Raw genomic sequence first — 22,914 nt, 5'->3', positions numbered from 1 at the left:
TGTTTCAGATTATTAATAGTCTTCTTATTTCCTCATTGAATCTACTGCACTGCTGCGCTGTTTTACTATTTCAATAAAAGCTTCAACCATTAGAACAAGTCCGTTGTGTAATTGATCGTACAAGACATCATATATTTTCATATACATTTATTTTTTAAACTGGTAACACAATAAAATAATAAAATATTTTTAGCAGTACAAAACAAAGCAATGTTTGCAACTTAATTATAGCTTCCGCTGTTTAGTGTATTGTAAATAAATGCAGCTCTTGCTTTGTCATACATCCCACCTAAACAAAAATCTCTTTAAAAACTGTTCATATAATTAGTTATGCCAATGTTATACTTTTAAGTATGAACTGTTTATTTAGTGTACATCTCAAACCTTATGTTAGTCCAAAAAGGACACATTTATTCCAAATGCAAAATGTGGATAAGCAGATAAGCACCCTCACTACCTCCCTGCTTCCAACATGTTGCAATCCCCTTGACCTATATTTAGTCTTTTTTTTCTCACAGCTTAAATTTCCCACAACACAACTGTATACCCATAAACATGCTTAAAACAATTAGCACCTTGTGTAATACACCTGAATGGAAACACGTAACATGGAATAATTCATATTGATAAAAACAGCTACATTATTACGACTGTAATGCTCCGTACCTTCCATATGTGGGTCAAATCTGTTTTAGTTTTTTAATGCGTTTCCTATCCTCCCATTGTAATAAATCCAGCTTGACTACATAGATGAGAATTCCTCAAAAGTATTAGGATTCCAAGTAAATCCTGAAGTATATTGTTCGACTCCCTTGGAATAGTATGATGATCTGAATGTTAATCATCTCCAGAAACCTGGCTGTGTCATCTGCCATCAGCTGCCAGCTTCTTGATTCATAGCAAAGATAATCTAGTTTTGTAGTTTGCATGAATGAACATAAATATGCTGGTTCTCCCTTCTACTGCAGCCGATCCAGTTCGATCCAGGCCACTGCCCTCTGCTGGCTGTGGATGGCATTACGTATGGCTGCCAGCAGCTCATCAGTACAGCTCCATGTGCTGGGCTCCAGGGTGTAGTGGAGCAGGGGCAGTGTCTCCAGCTGCAGCTCCTCAGCCTGGCACACCTCCTCCATGACGCTGTCCTCCCCACACCGCGGAAAAAACTTCCTATGTCAAGTGTTAGAGCGTCATACACAGCAAGGTAGGGGAAAACACTTTAAGTTCTATAAAACAACAAAACAACAACGATATACTTTTGTATATCTGTATGGTAAGAAAACAGCACACAGAAAAATGCAAATGTACCCTACAATGGCGTGAAGTGTGTGGTGAACCTGCACGAGTCTGACTGCTGTACTATCATGCTGCTATGATCTAATACTCTCTGTTACACTGGATTCACTGGACTTGCCAACCAATTACCTCAGCTTCTTGTTCTTTTTGTTCTTTGGGCGGATGTGAATGACAATAGGGTACACCCCCTGTCTCAATAAGCCCTCCACACTGGGAAGCCCCAGCTCCAGCAGACAGTGCTTGTCCTGAGACAAAGAGGGAGGTGGTGCATGTATTATCATTTGAAAAATTAATCACTCTTCTTACTTTTCCTTGAGAGAGACTTGGGATGTTTGTGCCTTGAGATTATTTTGTCTGTGTTTTTTTAATTACCTGGCTGACGACGTCCTGTATTGACTGCAGCCGTATTCCCAGAGCCGTCTCTGGCCTGCTGGCATCCAACAGGAACACTCTCTTGTCCCGCCTCTCTGAAGCCTGGACAGGCTCTGCAAACCACCGGGAAACAGGGGAAAGAGGAGACTGGTGAATCACGCCGCGGTCAAATGAGGAATCATCCACATTTTTGTTCACCCGGTCTGTCGTTGTTTGGGACATGAACAAGTGTGTGTGCTGTGCGCATACCCGGTGAGCAGGTGTTGAACTTCAATCCAGACTCTGCTGGTTGCAGCAGCCTCTCGATGAGACCGCGGGACAGAAGAGAGGGGGTGAAGATGACCGGCCGCTTCGCCTCAACCTGCACCGGCTGCACCAAACTGTACGGGATCAAGTGCTCCTCGTGACCTGAGGGGACGGGCACACGTGAAGGTAACATTAATGCCCGGCTTTTAGAAGAAGAAAAAGAAGAATTACGCAGATTTGGTGTTGCATTCTGGGAACACTTGTCATGTCTCGTCGGTTATGTTAAGTTTTAGGTTTAAGTCCTGTTTTCCATGTCTGCTTTTATTTTGTAGTAACTGTCCTCTCTCATTTCATAAACTTTATTTCCTGCCCCGGTGTTTCCTCGTTAGTGTGATTGTCTGCTCCACCCCTGATTGTGTCCACCTGTTCCCCATTTCCTCATGTATTTAAGCCTGTGTCTACCTGTGTCTTGTCTCTTGTCTTGTCCTGATCGTTCTTGATTGTGTAGTCTTTTGTCCTGGTTTACTTTTCCAGCATAGTTGTGATTTAGTTTTGTACTTTGTTCAAGTCTTTTTCCAGCATAGCTGTGATTTTCTGTTTTTTATAAACCCTTTTGATTGCCTTGAACTTTGGAGTCGTGCTTTTGGGTCCTGTTTTTTGAGTCGTGACAACACTGGCTGGATCTTACGTTTGCTGAGTGTGTAAAGGACCTGCTGTGTGGAACCAATCCCACGGCAACTGGGGTCCACGGCCTTGACCAGTCGTACACGTCCGGATGCTTTCTTCAAGAACTACATGTCGGAAAATGGAGAAGAATAAACATGTAATGTAGCCGGTTATGTCATTAGCGCACGTCATTCCAATAAGAGCAGACTGACCTTTCTCTTGAAGTCCTTCTGCTCCAGGGCCATTTTTTGAAGCTGAACAAGTAACAACTGTTGTGCCCTGAGGTGGAAAATATGTCTTTGTCATCGATAGACGGTACTTATATTGTATTATAATAACAATGTAAATAAATAAACAAATTAGTTTGCAGTCCAATCAAGGTCCAACTGGCGTACCTGTTGTAGTTGGGCATGGTTCCTGCCTGCAGGGGCTTGGCGGTGTGTGGGTCCACCAGCGAACAGTACCAATGGTACTTCCCATTGTACCGTGTGTCTGTGACGTGTATCACGTCGTCACAGGACACACCCAGAGACGGTGGGTCACCGCGAGGCTCCATGTTGAGATTAACACGCACATAGAAGGAGTCAGCGCCCATACAAGTGGGCGACGAGAGGTGGGAGCACAGCTCGGAGTATGCTGAGGACAGGAAACATGGAGGGGTACGCTTAGTCTCCGCTCACTGACATGAATGAAGGTTTTAAGAATCCATACAGTGTTATCGTTTCATGTCAACTCTCCGGCATAGAAATAGCGGACTCACCCTCTGGGTTGCTCCGGTATTTGAGCGATGAAGGCTCAGTCCACCACTGCAGAGAAAAGTGGGCGACCTCAGCAGTGCACTGGGCCAGCAGCACGCTGCCCCCCCCAAACAGAACCCTCTCCAGCTGGACGACATTCAGAGAAACATATAAGCAAGAGCTGAAGCACAGCTGCTCTTTATGAACACAATGCTCACACATGATTTATGAACTATACAGACACACACACACACACACCTCCAGCAGCTCGCTGCCCTCTTTCAGTCCACATAATTCAGCTGGGGAACCAGCTCTCACGTGACTGACGAAGATCCCCGTTTGTGTTCCTCCGACTATCGTAATGTCGTCAGCGAGACTGGCTCTCCTGTGCTTTGGGGAGAGGGGGGGGCTTGTGGATGGGGAGCGGGAGGGTGTCCTGAGAGGTGACGGGGGCGGGCAGCATTAGAGGAGGAGGGCGTGACGTGTGCATGAGTCAAAGAGCTGGCAGAGAGCAGTGCAACTCCTCTCGTCTATTCACTCGAAATAATACAAGAGTTAACTTTTCTGCTTGTTTTGTGCCATGTTGTGTGTCTTATGAATATTTGCTCTTCCAGTATTAAACCTTTTTAAACCGTTGAATCCCATTCCTAATTATGTTAACCACCAAGTTCTGTGAAATTGTAGCTACGAGAAATAATTTTTGTGTTTGTATTTTGAGGATTCCACATATAAGATTCAGGCCGTGCAGTTGAGTGACAGTCATGTAAGGGCTATGGGGCCAATACTCAGGCCTTGACTTTGTCAAATCAACCATCATACGTATCTAGGAGGCTGTCAGTTGTGAGCAGTGTATAAGTTTCATTGGTTATTAAGCAGGAAGCCATCACACACTGCACGTCCAAGTGCACAACGATGTTTCTCGTGGCTGTCGTGGATAGCGGTTAAATCCTCGACGATGTACCTGGAAACAGTCGGATCGGGTTTCTGTGAAGAGGCTGCATGCAGGTTGACCAGGTCAGGGGGGAAGAGATGAGAGTGTAAGGAGTTCATCGAATCCCACAAAGAAGGTTCACTCTGTTCACCTAAAAAAACACACCAAAGCCTCGTAACTTCAGTCACATCATATGAAGGATGTGAAAGGAAGCACGACCAGAATTGATGTCACTGAATGGAAAATACCTGTCATGTTATCATTCTCATCACTGCCCCACGAGTCCAAGTCAAACCTATTGAGAGCAGACGAAAAGGACGTTATTAAGGATGAAATGCAGCTGGTTAGAGCCGGCTGACGTTGTGTATGGTGATGTGATGAACTCACTCGGTGTTGAATCGCCGGTTGATGGAGTCCATACACGGTGGGAAGGGAAACGTAGAGAGTCGATTTATTTCTTTTTCGCTGTCCTCTGCCTGAGGGTAGAGAGGTCGTTACGAAACACACCGATTCTCACTCCTTTATTCCTCAGGTCTCTTTTGTTCTTTCCTTCCCGTGTTTGTTAAAGAGCAGCGTTTGGTTACTCACTGACGAGAAGAGATACTCCTCTGAGTTGGAGCGGGAATCTGTGGAGGAGAAATAAAGCCCTCACGTACAAGCGCTCTGTGCAACGTGAGAATCCTCCACCAGGTGTCCGTGCACACAACTTACCCCCAGAGTTGTCATTGGCATGGCCACTCGAGGGCGTCTGTGGCACAGAGAACACGAGAGAACAATTGCCTTACAGCTCTAGAGGGCTTGTGCAGGTGCTAACACGGTGAGGGTTGCACAGGAATCTACGACACTCAAACTCTCTCAACAATGAGCTGAATTCACTTTCCAGACCAAAAGCTACATTCCTTACATTCCTTGCACGCCGCAAAGACAACGTGAAAACGTGTTGCCGCCGCCGCCAACACAGTTGTGGGGGCGGCAGACAAGTAAGTCGTCAGCACCGTGACGGTGATTCCACGCCTGTGAATGTGAGTAAGAGCATTAGTTCTGGACGACCTTTCGTAGCGGCGGGCGTGTGCCGTTGGCCTGGGGTCTCAGGTCCAAGCCGAGGGAACAGCAGGGGCCGTAGCACTGGTCCTCACTGCACAGGGACAGGTGGGACTGGGGGAACACGGGGAATAGTATGAAGTGCCGTGTGGTTGGGAGACGGCGCTGGAGCCCTCAGCTGCCGCCTGGACTCACACAGTGCAGACTGGGGCTGCTCTGCTGCAGCTGCTCCCGGCTCCTCTCCCTCTCTCTCTGCAGCTCCCTCTGCTGCTGCTCCAGGTCGGCCTGCAGCTCTGCGATGCGTTTGCGCAGACGGTTCTTATCCAGCAGACAGTCGGTGTACTCCATCTGCAGGCTGTCTCGACTACGCAGAGCCTGGCGAAAGGTTTGCATGGTGGGAAAAACTGTTGAGTCAGGGGAGCTGAGATTGTGGATTTCCAACTGCAACACACGACAGATAAAAGTTGGCTCGAGTTGGTCGGGCGTCCATTCACACTGACCTGGTCTCTCTCTTTTTCCAGCTCCATGATCTGGTTGAAATAGGACACGCTCCTCTTCTGTTCAGTCTCCCAGTCCAGCTGGAGAGTCCTCACCTTCAGCTGCAGCTGCTCGCACTGGGACTCCAGCTACAAACACAGTGTATCGTTACAACCAATATTCAAAGGCAGAAAAAAACAAACATTCAACACCAACTTTGGCTTTGCATCAAACCCTTTTTAATGGAGTAAAACAAATATAATCTGAAGGATCATTTGTGACACCTTGTGCCAGTGCTCCTCGGTGCTCTGTAGGTCTCCTTGTAGTCTGGTGATGACATCACAGAGCTCCTGCCTCTGCTCTGCAGCCTCCCTGCGGTCCTGCTGCAGGATATCCATCAGAGCCTTAGGTAAACAACAGAAAGCACATGTTGACGACATAAAACATGGAAACTTCACTAGAAAGAGTGTGCAACATCTTTGTTACCGAGGGACAAATTAAGAGGAAAAAGCAGTGAGATTGACACAATAGGAAACAGCAAATGTGCTTTCAGACGATAAACAATGTAGATTTAAAAACATACGATGACTCCGGTGGAAGGAACCAAGTTCCTCGTCTGACTTCCTGTATTCTCAGCTCTGTGGACTTCAGTGCGGCGCAGCTGCTTTTCCGGCAAAGCAGGTGGAGAACCATTTGTTCCACGAAGAAGCAAACTGTTTCTCTTTGCTGGCGCGGTGCTCCCTGGAGGATCGACTGCTTGTTGGTCTGCCTCTGTCAACCTGGACCTGAGCTCCTCCACCTGGATGGAGACCAAGCAAAGCAGCTTATTATCACACATACCATGTCAACACCAGCCGATTGTTATGCTGTAAAACATGTATAAACTAGAACGGGCACTTGGTAGAGTGCATACCTTCGCATATCACAAGATTGGGCATTGAATTATGAACATTTTGGCATTAGTTGCATGCCAATTGGATATAAATTGACCGCGCTATGGTAAAAAGAAGATTTTGACCTTTTCATGACCTTGACCTTTGACCCGATCGATCCCAGAATCTAATCAAATGGTCTCCGGATAATAACCAATCATCCCACCAAATTTCATGCGATTCAAGAAGATTTTGACCTTTTTCATAAGCTTGACCTTGACCTTTGACCCGATCGATCCCAACATATAATCAAATGGTCCCCGGATATTAACCAATCATCCCACCAAATTTCATGCGATTCAAGAAGATTTTGACCTTTTTCATAAGCTTGACCTTGACCTTTGACCCGATCGATCCCAACATATAATCAAATGGTCCCCGGATATTAACCAATCATCCCACCAAATTTGATGCGATTCGGTTTAATACTTTTTGACTTATGTGAACAACACACACACACGCATACAACCCCTGAACCAGCACCTCAAAGCTTAGAGCGACAGGGGGAAGCCAGTTGGGGGACGAGCAGATCACTGTTATTAGCAAATTCACCATTTCAAGTAACATCTGTTTTAAAAGTGAGGATTGTGGTGGGACGTAGGGAATGACTCATCCTCTGTGGGCCTGGTCACACTAAAAAACCAGCCAACGTCTTCTGTTCGACATCTCCACGATGTCAATATCTGTGACTTCCTATGATTTGCGGTGAATCACACATACATTGATGATACACTGTACAGATTAGTTTTTACACTATGCTGCTCCCAACCAACATACCTGCCTCAGTAGTTCACTCTCCCGGGTGGAGGCCTTGCCCTGCTCCTCCAGGGCCCTGGAGTACTTCACCGCCTGCTCCAGGTGTCTGTCTTTCAGCTTGCCCAGCTCTCGACTGCCCGACTCCCAGTCCTGACGCAGCCTTGAGATCCAAAATCACCCAGGGAGGTAAACCATGTGCTTTCTGTGACTAGGCAAGTGTGGGTCAGGGGTTAGCGGGTCCATCTTTCAATCAGAGGATCGCCGGTTCAATCCCCGGCTGTGCTACCCCTAGTCCATGTGTCCTTGAGCAAGATACTTAACCTGTATCTGTGCCTACGGGGTATGATTGAAAGTCGCTTTGGATAAAAGCGTCAGTTAAATGTAATTTATTGTGATTAAAGTTTCTCATTCACGGATTCATCGTAGTGTGGCATCACAAGGGAACAGGTAGTGGAGGGATGCCACACTAGAAAATGGCCGCTGTTGCACAAACTACATCTCCCAGACTGCCTCACCACTCACACGGCTGCAGGTGCTTAGGGCACCTAGTCGAGGCAGAGCTTGGAAGCTCGTTAAGAGGGGAGAGCACATGGCGAGGAGGAGCTGGACACGCCGGGAGGGAAAGGCGACCAAGAGGAGGTCTTAGTAACCTGGACTTTGCCACGATACGTTTTTTGTTTAAGGAATCCCTTTCTACCCCGGGATGCTTTTTGTTGAGTTTTGGATTTTTAAAAATGAAAAACCTGAGTTGCAGGGAACTTTTACCTTTTGTAAATCTTTAGATTGTGTTGATTATCTCCATCTCCCTTGCACTGTCCCACCCGGCACTCAGGACCGCCCGTCAAATGACGAGTTTTAATCCACACAAATGGAATCTCACTCTCTAGGCTGCCGGAGATCTTCCACGACTCATCTCTCACCCATGAATTTAGTGAACATGGATTATATTTTTACAGCCTGACATAAACTCCAGACCAAATCCAGCTCCCTCATCATCCCCCCCCCCCAAAAGAAGTGAGCCGAACCTCTCCAGCTGCAGTTTGTCCTGACGCAGCTCCTGAGCTTTGCGTTCGGCGCGGCTGCGTTCGTCCTCCGCCACCCGGCAGCGCTGAGACAGACGGCGCTCACACACGCGGCTGCTTCGGAGCTGCTCCCTCAGTTTACGCACCTCCAGAAGCAGGAACTGGGTCAAGCCCTCCGGACCCTCCTCATCTAGGGGGTGAAGACGGGTGGAGGTCATGGGTACGACTGGCTAGTGTGTGTGTGTGGAGAGGGTGAACTCACAAGCACACCGTGGCTTCCTTTAATCCCTAAACATCTGGGAACACTAACACCCTGTGTATACTTTGTGAACTTGGAAATCTACCAAGAGAGCTTTTTAAAATAAGATTGTCTTTCAAGTTCCCACACTGGCTCTACTTCTTTTGCTCTTTGTCTTACAGACCATTAGCGCCAAATGTCCAAAGGCCTTTCAGTACATTCTGCTTGGTTAATATGCCCTTCATTCTTTAGGATACTCCAGGGCTCTAGAGTGTGTGCTCAGCTCTGCAGAGAGTTGCCTTTATCTACTAGATAAGACTGAACACAGAGCGTCTGGCTCTAAGTGTGTTGAAAACACCTTTTAAGTGTTTGTATCTCAGGTTTATTTGCTGGCCGTTAAAACATAAACGTTTGTGAGCTTATCCTAAATGTGAATGTCTATGCCGTGATAGATTATTTGGGGGCAAAGTCATTTTTTGAAAGTCTCAAGATGACAATTAAGTCTGGATATTCGTCCCTGAAATATTTGTGATGGAGTCTATTTGATAAAGTCGATTTTCCAATTCAATACAGTGTCTTTTCATTCAAAGTGTACGCGAGACAATCCTCTTTCCACATTAAGATATTTCCTTCTCTTTTCAAAGTCTTTTGGTTGATTATGTTCTAGTCAAACTCAACTCTGTGTCCCGAGGTGAGTCCACACCTGTGCCAGCCTTACCCAGGATGAGGGAGCACCGCTGTGTGGGCGGCTGCCCGGTCAGCTGTGTGTACTGGTCGGGGTGGTAGAACTCCAGTGATTCCATGAAGGCTTGGAGACCTCGCTGGCCCTGACCACGCAGAATGTCCAGCAAGCGACCTGTTCGATAAAAGGAGAAAAAGAACTGTGGAATTAATTACTATCAATAAACCGATGTAAACTATCAGAGCTAAAGCAGTCCCAGCTCAAAACAGCTTCCTCTTTGACGTGAGTCACATGATAAATGAAAACACAGAGGTATGCACTGGCTGTTCATACCCTCCTTCTTGAGCTCCTGCCTGTGCTCACTCCAACATGTATCTCTACCCGCCTGCTCCTCTCTCCCCATCTGCTGCACAACCACTCAGACATGATGTTGAACGTTTTTTGCAAAACAGCCACACTGCATGGACTCCTTTGCTTCCCATTTTCAAAGCATGGCATACTATTTTCTATATTTTCTTCAGTTCAATTTAATTCAGTTTATTTTGTATAGCCCAATATTACAAATTTGCCTCAAAGAGCTTTACAATCTGTACACATACGACATCCCAGACCCAGGACCTCACATCGGATGAATCTATCTTTAAGAATGTTATGCCCAAAAAAAGGTTGATTTATAATAGATCTCAATCAGATACACAATTCTGGGATTTACATTTACACTGTTTTACTTGTATTGTCATAACTAGCAACCATGTTCTTGTCTTCCAGGCAGCCATTGTGGGAACGCCACATTGCATATTGCCCCCCGGTTTTCTCTTCACACGTTTCCTATCATTTGTCTCATGAAGGAAAAATATTACAGAATTATTTTAGAACATTCTCATTATTCTTTTTTATAATGACGCCATTGTCACTATATTGCTTGTCCTGTCTTCTTACTGAGTTATGGACTTTTATTTACATTGTGCATTGGACATAATACAATCCTCACGTCACACAAAAAATATGTGTATGGATTCAAATTTGACATCACGACTCCAAAACGTATAGCCGACCGAAAAAACAGGCCATACAACAACCAACTTCCTGTTGACCCGTCCCTTTCACCTCATACCTCATTGTAGCTCATAGCATCTTCTCCACTGTGAGCTTCAAATCTCTGAAAGTGAACTTTCATATTGCAGATTCGTGATCTGACACTACTGCCGCCGGGTAACATGTGCACAACCAGATGTCAAATAAAAACAATCTTTTGCTTGAGGTGTGTTGAGCGGTCTGGCTGGTGTTCTGCTTTTCGATGTATCGGCGTGTTGAAATGAGCGCGTCCTCCTCTCACCGGCCTTGCTGATGCGCAGCGGGTACTGCGTGGAGTTGAGCACCTCGTCTTCATCCTGCTCATCGATGACCTTGCACTGGCGCAGGTACGGGGTGAGTTTGGCCGGGTTGAGGATGCGCGTGAGCTTGTGCCGCACCCCCTCCACCCGATCCCAGAGCTCCTCACAGCGCTCCTCTGACCAGGAGGGAGAGGACCGCACCTCCTCCTGAGCGACGTCCACGTCCTTCGGCCAAACTGTGACTCCTGCAGGAGACGAGCAGTTCAGGAAGTTTGAGCGCTGTAAAAACAGATTTATTGTCCTAACACTGATCTGCCATTGCGTTGGGTCGTTGGACTACGGTCCGTCTGCTTTGCAACGCAAAGATAAGACATCAGAAGAAAACATGCGAGGCATCCTTACAATAAAACTTTACAAACCTCTGCATTCAAATTCAATACATGATGATCCTCTTTTTCAAGCACTGAACCGCTTTTAATAGAAATTCTTCTTTAGGATGAATAAAGGATTATTGGGTTTATCTGTTTAATTGAGAAAGAATGAGATGGAGCTCCTTGCTGGAAATCTTCTCAGGAATGCAGAGGGGGATTCACTCCTTTAAAGAACAAGTCCGACAGATAGACATTTAACTTGAGGCCGTTTGCAGATAATGCCGTCAGATCTCATTTAAGGAGGACAACTTGATTAGCTGAAAGCCAATGAGCGTTTGCATGAGGAATGAACAAGAGGTGATGTTTTTTATAGATGAAACATGCGTTTGTATATCAGGAGGGTCATAAACTGTAGTGGGGAGGTAACTTTGTGGGCCAGTGTCTCAGAGAGCAGGAATGAAAATACTGGCCTGACTCATGTTGCACACCTAAACACCAACCCTGTATCACAAAAATTACGTTCCCCCAGACCTAAAATGCAATTTGCAGTTACGTTTGACTGAAACGTATTTCTCTCCAAATTACGTTTGACTGAAACGTATTTCTCTCCAGATTACGTTTGTATTTGACGTATTATAATTACAAATACGTCTCTGATCAACGTATCTTTGCCGTTTGTTATCTCTCTTTTCTACAATGCTGTTATGAATTGTAAAAAGCGTCCTCTAGTCTTATTTATTATTATGTTATATATGTTGTTTCGCCTGCGTATTCTGACAGCAATAAGCGTTGTCGGATCATATGAATTGGCGTGAAGACTTGCTGCTGGTGACTCTCCTTTATTTTCTTTTTAGGTGACAATACATTAATTAAAACTCGTAAACTATCACCACCTCATCACCACCTTAACAGAGTCAGTCCCATACGGGTCAAATCAACTATTAAACTTGTTATAAAATGCGCACCTGTCCGTAATCTATACCATAAAGTTCGCATTTTAACCTAAAAAAAAGTGCGCTTCCTTGTTACCTTTCAAAATAAAAGTCCGATTTGTCTGTTAAGCGGAAGTAGTATAAAACGTCTATATTTATTCAAACAATACAATATAAAAGGCATACATCAAAATCAATAAGGAAAATGCTGAACAGTCAAACAACTCAAAACAATAAACCCTTCATGGGGTTATTTACAGGGCGTGTTTACTTCTCATCAAACAAAAAGAGCAGGTATCTGGAAAAATCTGGGAAATAATTTGGGAATTGTTAATAAAACATGATTTACCCTTCAACTGCCACTGATATGCATGCAAACTAATACATCGCTTCACACACACACACACACACACTGACAGAAACACATAGACACTCACATACGTACACACACACACAGGCAGAGACACACTCACACACAGAATGACAGACACACACAGACACACACACACACACAGAATGACAGACACACACAGACACACACTCTCACACACAGACACACACTCAAACACACACATACAGACACTCACATACATACAAACACAGGCAGAATCACACACACACACACACACCCACACACACACACACACACACACACATACTCTGCAGACTGACCTTTGACCTCCCAATTGTCTCTCAGATATAACCCTTCTGCTATATATTAAATATATTATATTTACCTAAATATAAGACTTTGAGGTCGTGGGGGGAATCCCCTCCAAAAGATTCACAAGAGAAAATTGTCACCGTGCCAATAACCCTTGTACGATCCTTAAAACCAGTCTTTTAGTTAATTTTGCACACTTTCAATCAACTTAAAGATCTGGATTCTTTTCAGATTCAAAGAAGGGCATCTGAATATGATATACCCTACAGCACTGAGCACTGAGCTAGCACTGAGCTAAGGGCCCCAAAAACAGGTCTAAAGGGTCAAATTGGGCCTTATTCTCTTAAATTTGCATATTTTTTGACAAGTGCAAAAATGGCCATAATCTCCTAAATATTAGTCCTGGAAATCCCAAATTGAACACAGACACTCAGGACAGAGCCTACAATGAGGTGATGGGGTGAAATTTCCTCCGAAACACCCACAAGAGTTAATTGGCTGTCTGAAATCCAGGACTTGAAGAGGATGTGTGGTTTAACAAATCTGAGACCCTGTTGTGAGTTTGGGCTGATTTTAGCTTTTTTTTCTTCTAAACATGTCAGAGCTTAGCTTTCTTTTGCAGGTTGTAGCCCCTTCCAAATGGGTCCCAACCATGTAGGCTGGCCACATATAGCACTTAGCATCCCTGCTTGGGAAGGGTTTAAAAACCGAAAAACAAAATTCCTTCCTTCAAAGGTTAACAACTCCTCAAATGTTTGTACTATATGAACAATTTCAATTGTATTCTACCCCATTTGGGAGTGGCTACAACCTGGAAAAGAAAGCTAAGCTCTGACATGTTTACCCAATTTGACCCGTTGGACCTGTTTTTGGGGCCCTTAGCTCAGAGCTATCGGTCCAAAACTGTAGGGTATTCATATTCAGAGGCCCCTCTTTGAATCTGAAAAGAATCCAGATCTTTAAATTGATTGAAAGTGTGCAAAATTAACTAAAAGACTGGTTTTAAGGATCGTACAAGGGTTATTGGCACGGTGACAATTTTCTCTTGTGAATCTTTTGGAGGGGATTCCCCCCACGACCTCAAAGTCTTATATTTAGGTAAATATAATATATTTAATATATAGCAGAAGGGTTATATCTGAGAGACAATTGGGAGGTCAAAGGTCAGTCTGCAGAGTATGCGTGTGTGTGCGTGTGTATTTGTGTGTGTGTGGGTGTGTGTGGGTGTGTGTGTGATTCTGCCTGTGTTTGTATGTATGTGAGTGTCTGTATGTGTGTGTCTGAGTGTGTGTGTGTGAGAGTGTGTGTCTGTGTGTGTCTGTCATTCTGTGTGTGTGTGTGTGTGTGTCTGTGTGTGTCTGTCATTCTGTGTGTGTGAGTGTGTCTCTGCCTGTGTGTGTGTGTGTACGTATGTGAGTGTCTATGTGTTTCTGTCAGTGTGTGTGTGTGTGTGTGTGAAGCGATGTATTAGTTTGCATGCATATCAGTGGCAGTTGAAGGGTAAATCATGTTTTATTAACAATTCCCAAATTATTTCCCAGATTTTTCCAGATACCTGCTCTTTTTGTTTGATGAGAAGTAAACACGCCCTGTAAATAACCCCATGAAGGGTTTATTGTTTTGAGTTGTTTGACTGTTCAGCATTTTCCTTATTGATTTTGATGTATGCCTTTTATATTGTATTGTTTGAATAAATATAGACGTTTTATACTACTTCCGCTTAACAGACAAATCGGACTTTTATTTTGAAAGGTAACAAGGAAGCGCACTTTTTTTTAGGTTAAAATGCGAACTTTATGGTATAGATTACGGACAGATGCGCATTATTATAACAAGTTTAATAGTTGATTTGACCCGTATGGGACTGACTCTGTTAAGGTGGTGATGAGGTGGTGATAGTTTACGAGTTTTAATTAATGTATTGTCACCTAAAAAAAGAAAATAAAGGAGAGTCACCAGCAGCAAGTCTTCACGCCAATTCATATGATCCGACAACGTTTATTGCTGTCAGAATACGCAGGCGAAACAACATATATAACATAATAATAAATAAGACTAGAGGACGCTTTTTACAATTCATAACAGCATTGTAGAAAAGAGAGATAACAAACGGCAAAGATACGTTGATCAGAGACGTATTTGTTATTATAATACGTCAAATACAAACGTAATCTGGAGAGAAATACGTTTCAGTCAAACGTAATTTGGAGAGAAATACGTTTCAGTCAAACGTAACTGCAAATTGCATTTTAGGTCTGGGGGAACGTAATTTTTGTGATACAGGGTTGCAGTGTTGTTTACCAACGAGAGTGGGGCGCCTGCTGCTCTGTGCAGCTGATGAGACTGATATGAGTGTAAAGGCAGGTCGAAGCAGGTCTGGATGCTCTGGAATCTCCGTCATGACCCATACACACGTCTCCTGAGACATTGTTCTCATGTGATTACAACCAAACTCCTCCTCCTGACACCGCAAGCAGTACTGTACTGTATCTTTTATTTATCTTTTCTAAGAACAAACATAGAAACAACCTGCCGATTTAAGCAGGTTTCAATTGTAAAAACAAAAGAAGAAACAAAACAAACATCTGCACTGCAAAATTAAGCTTTGAGTGAAATTAATAAAAAAGAAAATAATAACACAAAACTACCATTGTGAGTTATTTATCACCAAAAGGCCATATGCGTATCTTGTGGGAAGGTTTGAACATTTTGGGACTTTAGAAACAATGAGATGTCGTTTTGTAATCGACATGCCTGATCACATATATTTGTTATATGTCAATATGTTAGTTGAGCAAAAGAAAAGATGACAAAAAGGTGTCACATTGACATATATATTGACAACTTCAATAGATGCCATATATAATCCCACTTTTCACAGACTGCCACTGGATAGTTTACATATGGAGAAAAAAAACAATGCTCCACATTGAACCTGGTATATAATGTGGGAGTTAAAAATAAATACATGTCTATTTGTTGTTGTTGACCCAAACCGGGAGCCGGGCCTGCAGACCTTATCAATGTTTATGCACAGCGCTACCATTGAAGTGAACAACCGACTCATAAAACCTCTGAAAATCATAAACGTTGGCTTAGCCTACCACTCATGTCTCGAACCTCCTGGGGTCCGTTCTGAAGTCGAGCCCAAACGAATGAACGAGGTCCTCTCGGTGTGGTTCAGGTCCAGAGAGACGCGTCAAAAGGGAACCTCAGCAGTGAGATCCGAGCGCGTGAGCGCCATCTGACTGGAGAGCAGCGGCGCGCACGGGTACTCCTTTACGCACACCGTGGCACCCTTCGCTCCTCCACCCTCGGTCAACTCCCAACCAGACAAACGGCATCCAAGAAATAGCAATAAAAAATAAAAAAATAAAAAAGTATGACCACCAAATCTCAGCGGAGTTCTTGTATCAACACGTTTAGAGGAAAGCTTCGCCTTAGCGAGGAGGTATGGCGCAGTCCTTTAGCACTAGATGGCGCTTTCAACTACTGATTGTCCTCAAAGCTGTCCCCAATGAGCGCGTTATTGCACTGTCTTATATCGCATATTCACATGTGCTTCTTGAACTGTGAGCTTTAGTATGAAGGCTGGCACAGAAACTGTGAGTCACTCACTTAATTGTAAAGAATATAGCTCTTCCCCTAAATGTACAGGAGAGGCGGTGGTGTGTCCTGGAGGGAGCAGGTGAGTCACCATGGGAAACATGACGCATCTGATGCACACACTCGGCAACACGTAAAGGTTACAAGTATAAGGCCAAACAAATGATAACTACAGGTTATACCCAAAATCAGGTTTAAAGAATTAAAATGAGGATTAGATGAGAAGAAAAAAGGATTTTGTGTCACAAGTCAAATTTAATTTTCAAAGTGCATTTTATCCTATGTCCTTGGTTTATGAAAATATACACAAATGTATAGGCCAAAGATTTTAAACGATATACTAGAATTTCCTAACTTCTCCTTTTCCGAGGCAGCTGGGTAACTCTTGAGGGAGGGAATGGACCGAGCGGTTGTGTGAAATGTGTCTTGCAGTTACAGTATGAAAGCAGACAGGAAATGCGTGGTGCCAAGAAGAAGAATGTGTCTTTTTCTTGGCATGTGGACAGGAAATGTCAGATACTCTCATCCCTGGGCCTCCTCCATACAAACAGGCCTCCTGTTTGGGGTCCCTGAAGCTTACACGAGAAAGTGCTCTCTCTCTCTCTCTCTCTCTCGACAAACGTCCTCTGAATAAACGACATGCTGAAATAAATACACACTTTTCATTCGGCCTTGGTCACTTGGATTCAAGATTCAAGATTCAAGATTCAAGATGTTTTATTTGTCACATACACACACAGGGTGTGCAGTGAAATGAAAGTGGCAATGCTCAGCAGGAATGTGCAAGGGCAACAAGTACACACTATTTACAAATAAAAAACAACACAATATTTACAGTAGTGTGTGTGTGTGTGTGTGTGTGTGTGTGTGTGTGTGTGTGTGTGCCTAAGAGGGGCAGTTGTGTGGGTCTATGTGGGGGGTCCTGGTGAGGTCGGAGTTCACAATCCTGATGGCCTGAGGAAAGAAACTCCGTCTCAGTCTCTCTGTTCTTGCAGCGTGACTACGGAGGCGCCTGCCTGACCGCAGCAGCTGAAACAGTCTGTTGTTGGGGTGGTGAGGATCCTTCATGATCCTGCCGGCTCTGGTTCTGCACCTCCTGGTGTACAAGTCCTGCAGGGTGGGAGTGTGTTTCCAAATGCGCTCCAGCGAACGCACTTTCTCTCTGCAAACCTTCCTGTCCTGAGCAGTTGCCAAACCAGGCTGTGATGCTTCCTGTCAGGCGCTCTCTACAGCTCCAGAGTAGAAGGACTGAAGGATCCTCTGGGAAACTTTAAATTTCCTCAGCTGCCTGAGGTGGTAGGCGCTGCCTTGCCTTTCTCACCAGAGTGTCTGTGTTTGTTGACCATGTCAGATCCTCGGTGATGTGGACTCCCAGGCATTTATACCCGCTCACCCTCTCCACAGTAGTCCCGTTAATCCCCAGTGGTGAGTACGTCCTCTGTTGTTGTACCTTCCTAAAGTCCACAATCAGCTCCTTAGTTTTGGTGACATTCATGATGAGGCTGTTGTCCTGGCACCAGAGTGACAGATCAGCTCCCTCCAGGTAGGTTCTCTCGTCGTTGTCGGAGATCAGGCCCACCACCACTGTGTCATCCAAACTTGATGATGGTATTGAGTTGAACCTGGCCACACAGTCATGTGTGTGGGGAGTACAGGGGGGGCTGAGGACGCAACCCTGGGGATCCTGTGTTCAGGGTGAGGATTTGGAGGGTGTCTGCCCACCCTGACCACCTGTGGCCTGGCGGTCAGGAAGTCCAGGATCCAAGCACACAGGGGTGTTCAGTCCCAGCTCAATCAGCTTGCCGCCAGTCTGGAGGGACTATGGTGTTGAAAGCTGAACTATAATCAATGAACAGTAGTCTCACATAGCCCCCTCTGGCTGTCCAGATGAGAGAGTGTGGTGTGCAGTACCTGGGAGACAGCATCATCCGTGGATCTGTTTGGGCGATAAGCAAACTGCAGCGGGTCCATGGAGGAAGGGAGGAGGCGCAGATGTAGTCCTTTATCAGCCTCTCAAAGCATTTCATGACCACCGAGGTGAGGGCCACCGGTCGGTAGTCATTCATACATGCTGGAGAAGCATTCTTGGGCACAGGGACAATAGTGGATCTCTTGAAGCAGGCGGGGACCACGGACTCAGCCAGGGAGAGGTTGAATATTGTGGTGAACACTGGAGCTAGCTGGTTAGCACAGGTCTTCAGTACTCGCCCAGATATGCCATCTGGACCTGCAGCTTTCCTGGTGTTCAGGAATAGAGTGCTGCAGGAATGAGAGCCTAAAACACACACTGTCAGTATTTTTGTCTAGTCTCTAAAAATAAAGTGTTTGGGTGTGATGCCTGAAATAAAACACCAGTCCGCCTTTATACGTGGTTGTAACATGAAGTCCTGCAACCACGATGTAGTTCATAAACGGTTTATTGTCAAGTTAGGGGTTATCTTCAACTCTGGCCCAGCTTGACATGGCCTGGTACATGAACCCCAAAGGACGCACGGGACAACACAGCTCAATATTTATTTCTTCCTTCTTTCTTAGTTGTTGGCTGGTTGGTTCATCAGGTGAAAAAACCTTAAATACACAACAAGCAAAAATTATACGAAAATGTTAATAAACTCTAAACAATTTCTATCCAACAAATTAATTCAAACAAGAAAGCACATCACAACAAATGTCTAGTTACAGTAGAAGTGGCGTCTCTCTCTCTCTCTCTCTCTCTCTGGAACTGAAATACAACTTGAACAATGGCAACATTGGAGATTTAAACCGTTTTGTCTCAACAATGATCACACAGAAACAATTTTCTACTTCGTGTCTGTCACTCGCCCAACGTTAGTGTTTTATTTCTAACGTTTTAGAATGATAAGAGTGGCGTTCAAGATTATTTTTGCTGAAAGAAGCGCGTAAGTATCGTACACTTCCGGTTGCTTCAAGGTTTATTTTCTGCAGCCAGTGGAATAACCTCATTGGCTTTGAGGACAGCATGTATGACATCATTCATTTGACCCACTCACTAAAGGATCTGTAATTGTAGACACAAAGGTAGTCGTGTTGACTGTATTATTATATCTTAAGTGTGTGCGGGGACATGGAAAGATTAAAAATACACACTTTAACATTCATGATTATCACCTACTGGAGTTTAGATGTACAAATGAACCACCAGGGAACAGAGGAGGTCATATAAATACCTGCTTGTGTTTTATACCTATCTTGTGCTGCGTCAGCAATGATTGCCTCTCACCCTTATGACTCATAAAGTCACACCTCCCCTCCTCTCCCCTCCTCTCTGTCTTTCTTTCCGAACCCTTCTTTCTGTGCTCTTCATCCATTTTGTCTCCCTCTCATCGCTTCTCTATTTGTCGTTTACACTCTGCCCTCTCCCTCCGACAGACCCATGCATCCTCCAGCAGTGGAGTCAAGGCCTTGGTGGTGGTGGTGGTTGTGGGGAGGAGGAGGGGGGGGGGGTGAAGTGGATGAGCATTCCTGCTGTCTCTGAGGTGACGGCGGCACAGAGGAGCCATTGACGGCAGCCCTGGACCCCACAGCCTGCTAATGCTGGAATGTGTGATATTGTGACGGTTCAGTCACACAGAAATGGGCCGGGCAGAATTCCCTTAAGAGCACTTTACACTTTAATCTGTAGCTCTTGAAGTTGATTTCTTTTCTCTCTCTCTCTCCAGACAACAAGTGAGTGAGCAGCTGTTGGTTTCTGCGTCTTTGTGAAAGGATAAGCGTCGCGGCATCAGGAGAAGGGGGCGGGACTGACCTCCATCACTGTATAGCACTTTGTGGAATATGCAAGTTTCTTAAATCTGCTTTTTAAATCTGCGTGATTCCCTGTGCATGTTAGACGGAGCGCTGCTTTTAACCACATGCCCAACTTTTCAGCACAGGATGAAATCAAACATCAGAATTAACTTGAATCTGCCTTTAATCTATTCAACAATGGAGGCCGACAGCTTGAGGAGCACCCGTGTCTGTGGGTTTCATTTCTATGTTGGTCCTACTCTGTTCCTGCCCGGCACACAACAGGCCCGGCTCTTCACCCAGCAGCTGAACCCCCGTGGCTCCATCTATGACTCAAGGCTGCATGCGGCAGCACAGATTCAATCGCCCCTTTGTGTCTGTGAAGAATGCGTCTTCTCTGGCTTTTTTTTTTTTTTTTTTTAAACAGCGGCAGAGAAAGGGAACGATAGGAGCATGAGTAATTGAGACAGATTTACATCTTGACATGTGATTTATGCTTCTTCCGTAGAGGCTGATACTGCGGCGGTAGCTCTTCTTTCATCAGGCTGGTGCAACTGCAGATACCCATGATGCTTTATGATTGAGATTGAGAAATTAATATCAGGCACCAATAAAGTAGACGTGTTTCTCTCCACTCTCCTCCTGTAAAGAGGAAGCTGTATTTGCAAGGGTGCTGTGCTGATAAATTTGATCTTGAAAATATCCCAACGTAATTCCCTGCAATTTCCTGTTTAGCATGGAATCAACATCAATACATCAAAGGGTAGGAGTAGAGGGATGAATTATTATCGAAGCAAACAAAACGCTTGGACAAACAACGAGTGGGTACAAAAATATCACACCATTAAAACCAGAGGGCTCTTTTATTTATCATGGAATTAACTTCTGAAAAAAACGTTAATTAAAAAGATAAAATGTTCATGACCTGCTGTGTGAAATATATTCTGAAGCCATGCAGGCTGACAACCTCATGTGGACTGGATTGGATTCAATCTATTGTCATTGCACAGAGTACAGGTACACATGCAACAAAATGTATTCTCTGCATTTAACCCATCCTTAGTTATTAAGGAGCAGTGGGCTGCAGTGATGCACCTGGGGGTTCAGTGCCTTGCTCAAGGACACTTCGACTTGCAACTAATGGGGAGAGCATGGATCGAACCGACAACCTTGGGGTTGCAGGATGACCCTCTTACCCCACTGAGCTACAGCCGCCACAAATATGGAGCGTCTGGGATGAGTCCTCTTCCATCCTGGCTGGATAAAAGAATCAACCACTGCTTTAAGGAGTGACGTAAAAGTATGAACCATAAATGTCTACTGTATTCAAAAAGGCATTTTTACGGTAGATTAAATACCCTGTTTTCCCACACGGCGTGCACATCAATTTCCAGATACACATACAGGTGTAAAAATGCAACTCTTACAAACGTGTATACAGTTGGAACGTAAAGTATTCAGACCCCATTAAAATGTTCACTCTTTGTTTCATTGCAGCCATTTGCTAAAATAAAAAAAAGTTAATTTTATTTCTCAGTAATGTTCACTCAGCACCCCATCTGGACAAAAAAACCCTGAAATGTAGAAAGGGTCTGAATACTTATGACCATGTGATATTTCAGTTTTTCTTTTTTAATAAATTTGCAAACATTTCTACATTTCTGTTTTTTTCTGTCCAGATGGGGCGCTGAGTTACATTACTGAGAAATAATATGAACTTTTTTGATTTTAGCAAATGGCTGCAATGAAACAAAGAGTGAGCATTTTAAAGGGGTCTGAATGCTTTCCGTACCCACTGTACACATCAGTGCACGTACCGTGCTGTAAGTGTTTTATCTTCCTGTGTCGATGTGAGCACGACGTCTAAACGGCCGACATATAGATGATGTGTTTTCAGTCAAGTCCGAACTGGCATCAACAGAACAAATACGCTTCCTCTCGGGAACGATAACTATAAAGTAAGAGAGTGGTTTTGTGGTGAGACTCCATTTCAACCTCTGCTCAACGACGTGTTCGTCTCTATTCTCGTCAACAGAATACTTTTAGGGTCTTCCAACGAATTTGGATATGAACATAGCAGTTTATAGGTGTTCATTTTGACAACAGAAAGCCATTTAGTTTCCTGATATAGCCCTGTGACAATATTTGGGGTCTGTTTCCATGTGCAGCTCCATCTGTGTGCACGTTCTAACTACCAATACAGTATGTTTGGAAGTACAATGGCTGCTTTCAATGCCCACCAGTTCTCCCAGACATCATCATCTGTCTCCCCTCTGCCAGGCAGACATACAGGGATGACGGAATAACCCTTTCCAGGTCACTGGTCATACTTGACCACTATAGGGCTCGACTGGCCTGAACAATATCACCACCACTTACCAATTAGACCAGGAATGATGTTTTCTTTTCCAGATGACAAGACGTGTAATCAAAGAAACGATAAACTCGGACCCTTGATATATATATACAGTATATGTCTTATTTAGGTCAACACGCATTGTTCCATGTGAACCTTCTCTATTCTGTGGCAGATATATCTAATTGTTTCAGTTTGTGTCTGTGTGTTCATGCCTTGTTTTATGATTGTAGAAAGTGCCGAGGACTGACATTAAAATACTCTATTGTCTGTGGGCCAACACTCAGCTTCCTGGACAGTCAAAATCGACGGAAACAGGAGCGCAGTCCAAACAACAACACAGGGGTCGACTTGTATCATGTACCCCTCCATATATCAACCTCATCATACCCCCCCGCCCCCCCAACCTAAAAACACCCAGACCGACGAGACCCACCACAGGGAGAAATGCTCCGGGTGAAGTGGAACCACCTTCCCGCTAATTCATACCCGACTTGTTCCGATGTGTTTT

At 44.6% G+C, this 22,914-nt stretch overlaps 1 protein-coding gene across 2 annotated transcripts; it reads right to left on the bottom strand.

Moving 5' to 3' along the window:
* Positions 1-132: 132 nt before the first annotated feature.
* On the bottom strand, positions 133-15,888 carry zmp:0000000896 (caspase recruitment domain-containing protein 10). 2 transcript variants are annotated; one of them, XM_056406556.1, is made up of 24 exons: positions 15,799-15,888; positions 10,730-10,972; positions 9,430-9,567; positions 8,477-8,663; positions 7,473-7,611; positions 6,347-6,562; positions 6,048-6,167; positions 5,787-5,912; positions 5,482-5,661; positions 5,296-5,400; positions 4,957-4,993; positions 4,834-4,871; positions 4,633-4,721; positions 4,494-4,540; positions 4,276-4,396; positions 3,573-3,750; positions 3,338-3,461; positions 2,973-3,213; positions 2,790-2,856; positions 2,600-2,702; positions 1,915-2,073; positions 1,666-1,778; positions 1,423-1,538; positions 133-1,167 (listed from the first exon to the last, which is right to left on the bottom strand). In XM_056406556.1, exons 1-24 carry the CDS (start codon positions 15,803-15,805, stop codon positions 960-962), a joined length of 3,102 nt encoding a protein of 1,033 aa, XP_056262531.1. In that variant the 5' UTR covers positions 15,806-15,888; the 3' UTR covers positions 133-959. The 2 variants fall into 2 exon arrangements, with proteins under 2 accessions (XP_056262531.1, XP_056262532.1); XM_056406557.1 differs by having other exon boundaries at positions 4,276-4,309.
* Positions 15,889-22,914: the final 7,026 nt, after the last annotated feature.

This window comes from Pseudoliparis swirei, chromosome 23 (assembly GCF_029220125.1).
Source record: "Pseudoliparis swirei isolate HS2019 ecotype Mariana Trench chromosome 23, NWPU_hadal_v1, whole genome shotgun sequence".
Taxonomy (NCBI): Eukaryota; Metazoa; Chordata; class Actinopteri; order Perciformes; family Liparidae; genus Pseudoliparis; species Pseudoliparis swirei.
Note: the sequence above shows the minus strand (reverse complement) of the source record. Positions and strands in the feature narration are given on the sequence as shown.

Excerpts from the sequence above, each read along its gene's own strand:
- zmp:0000000896 (XM_056406556.1), bottom strand. Across the intron at positions 5,913-6,047 it reads CCGAGGAGCACTGGCACAAG|CTGGAGTCCCAGTGCGAGCA; the intron begins GTGTCACAAATG and ends CTGTGTTTGTAG. Across the intron at positions 4,994-5,295 it reads CACGCCCGCCGCTACGAAAG|ACGCCCTCGAGTGGCCATGC; the intron begins GTCGTCCAGAAC and ends TCTGTGCCACAG.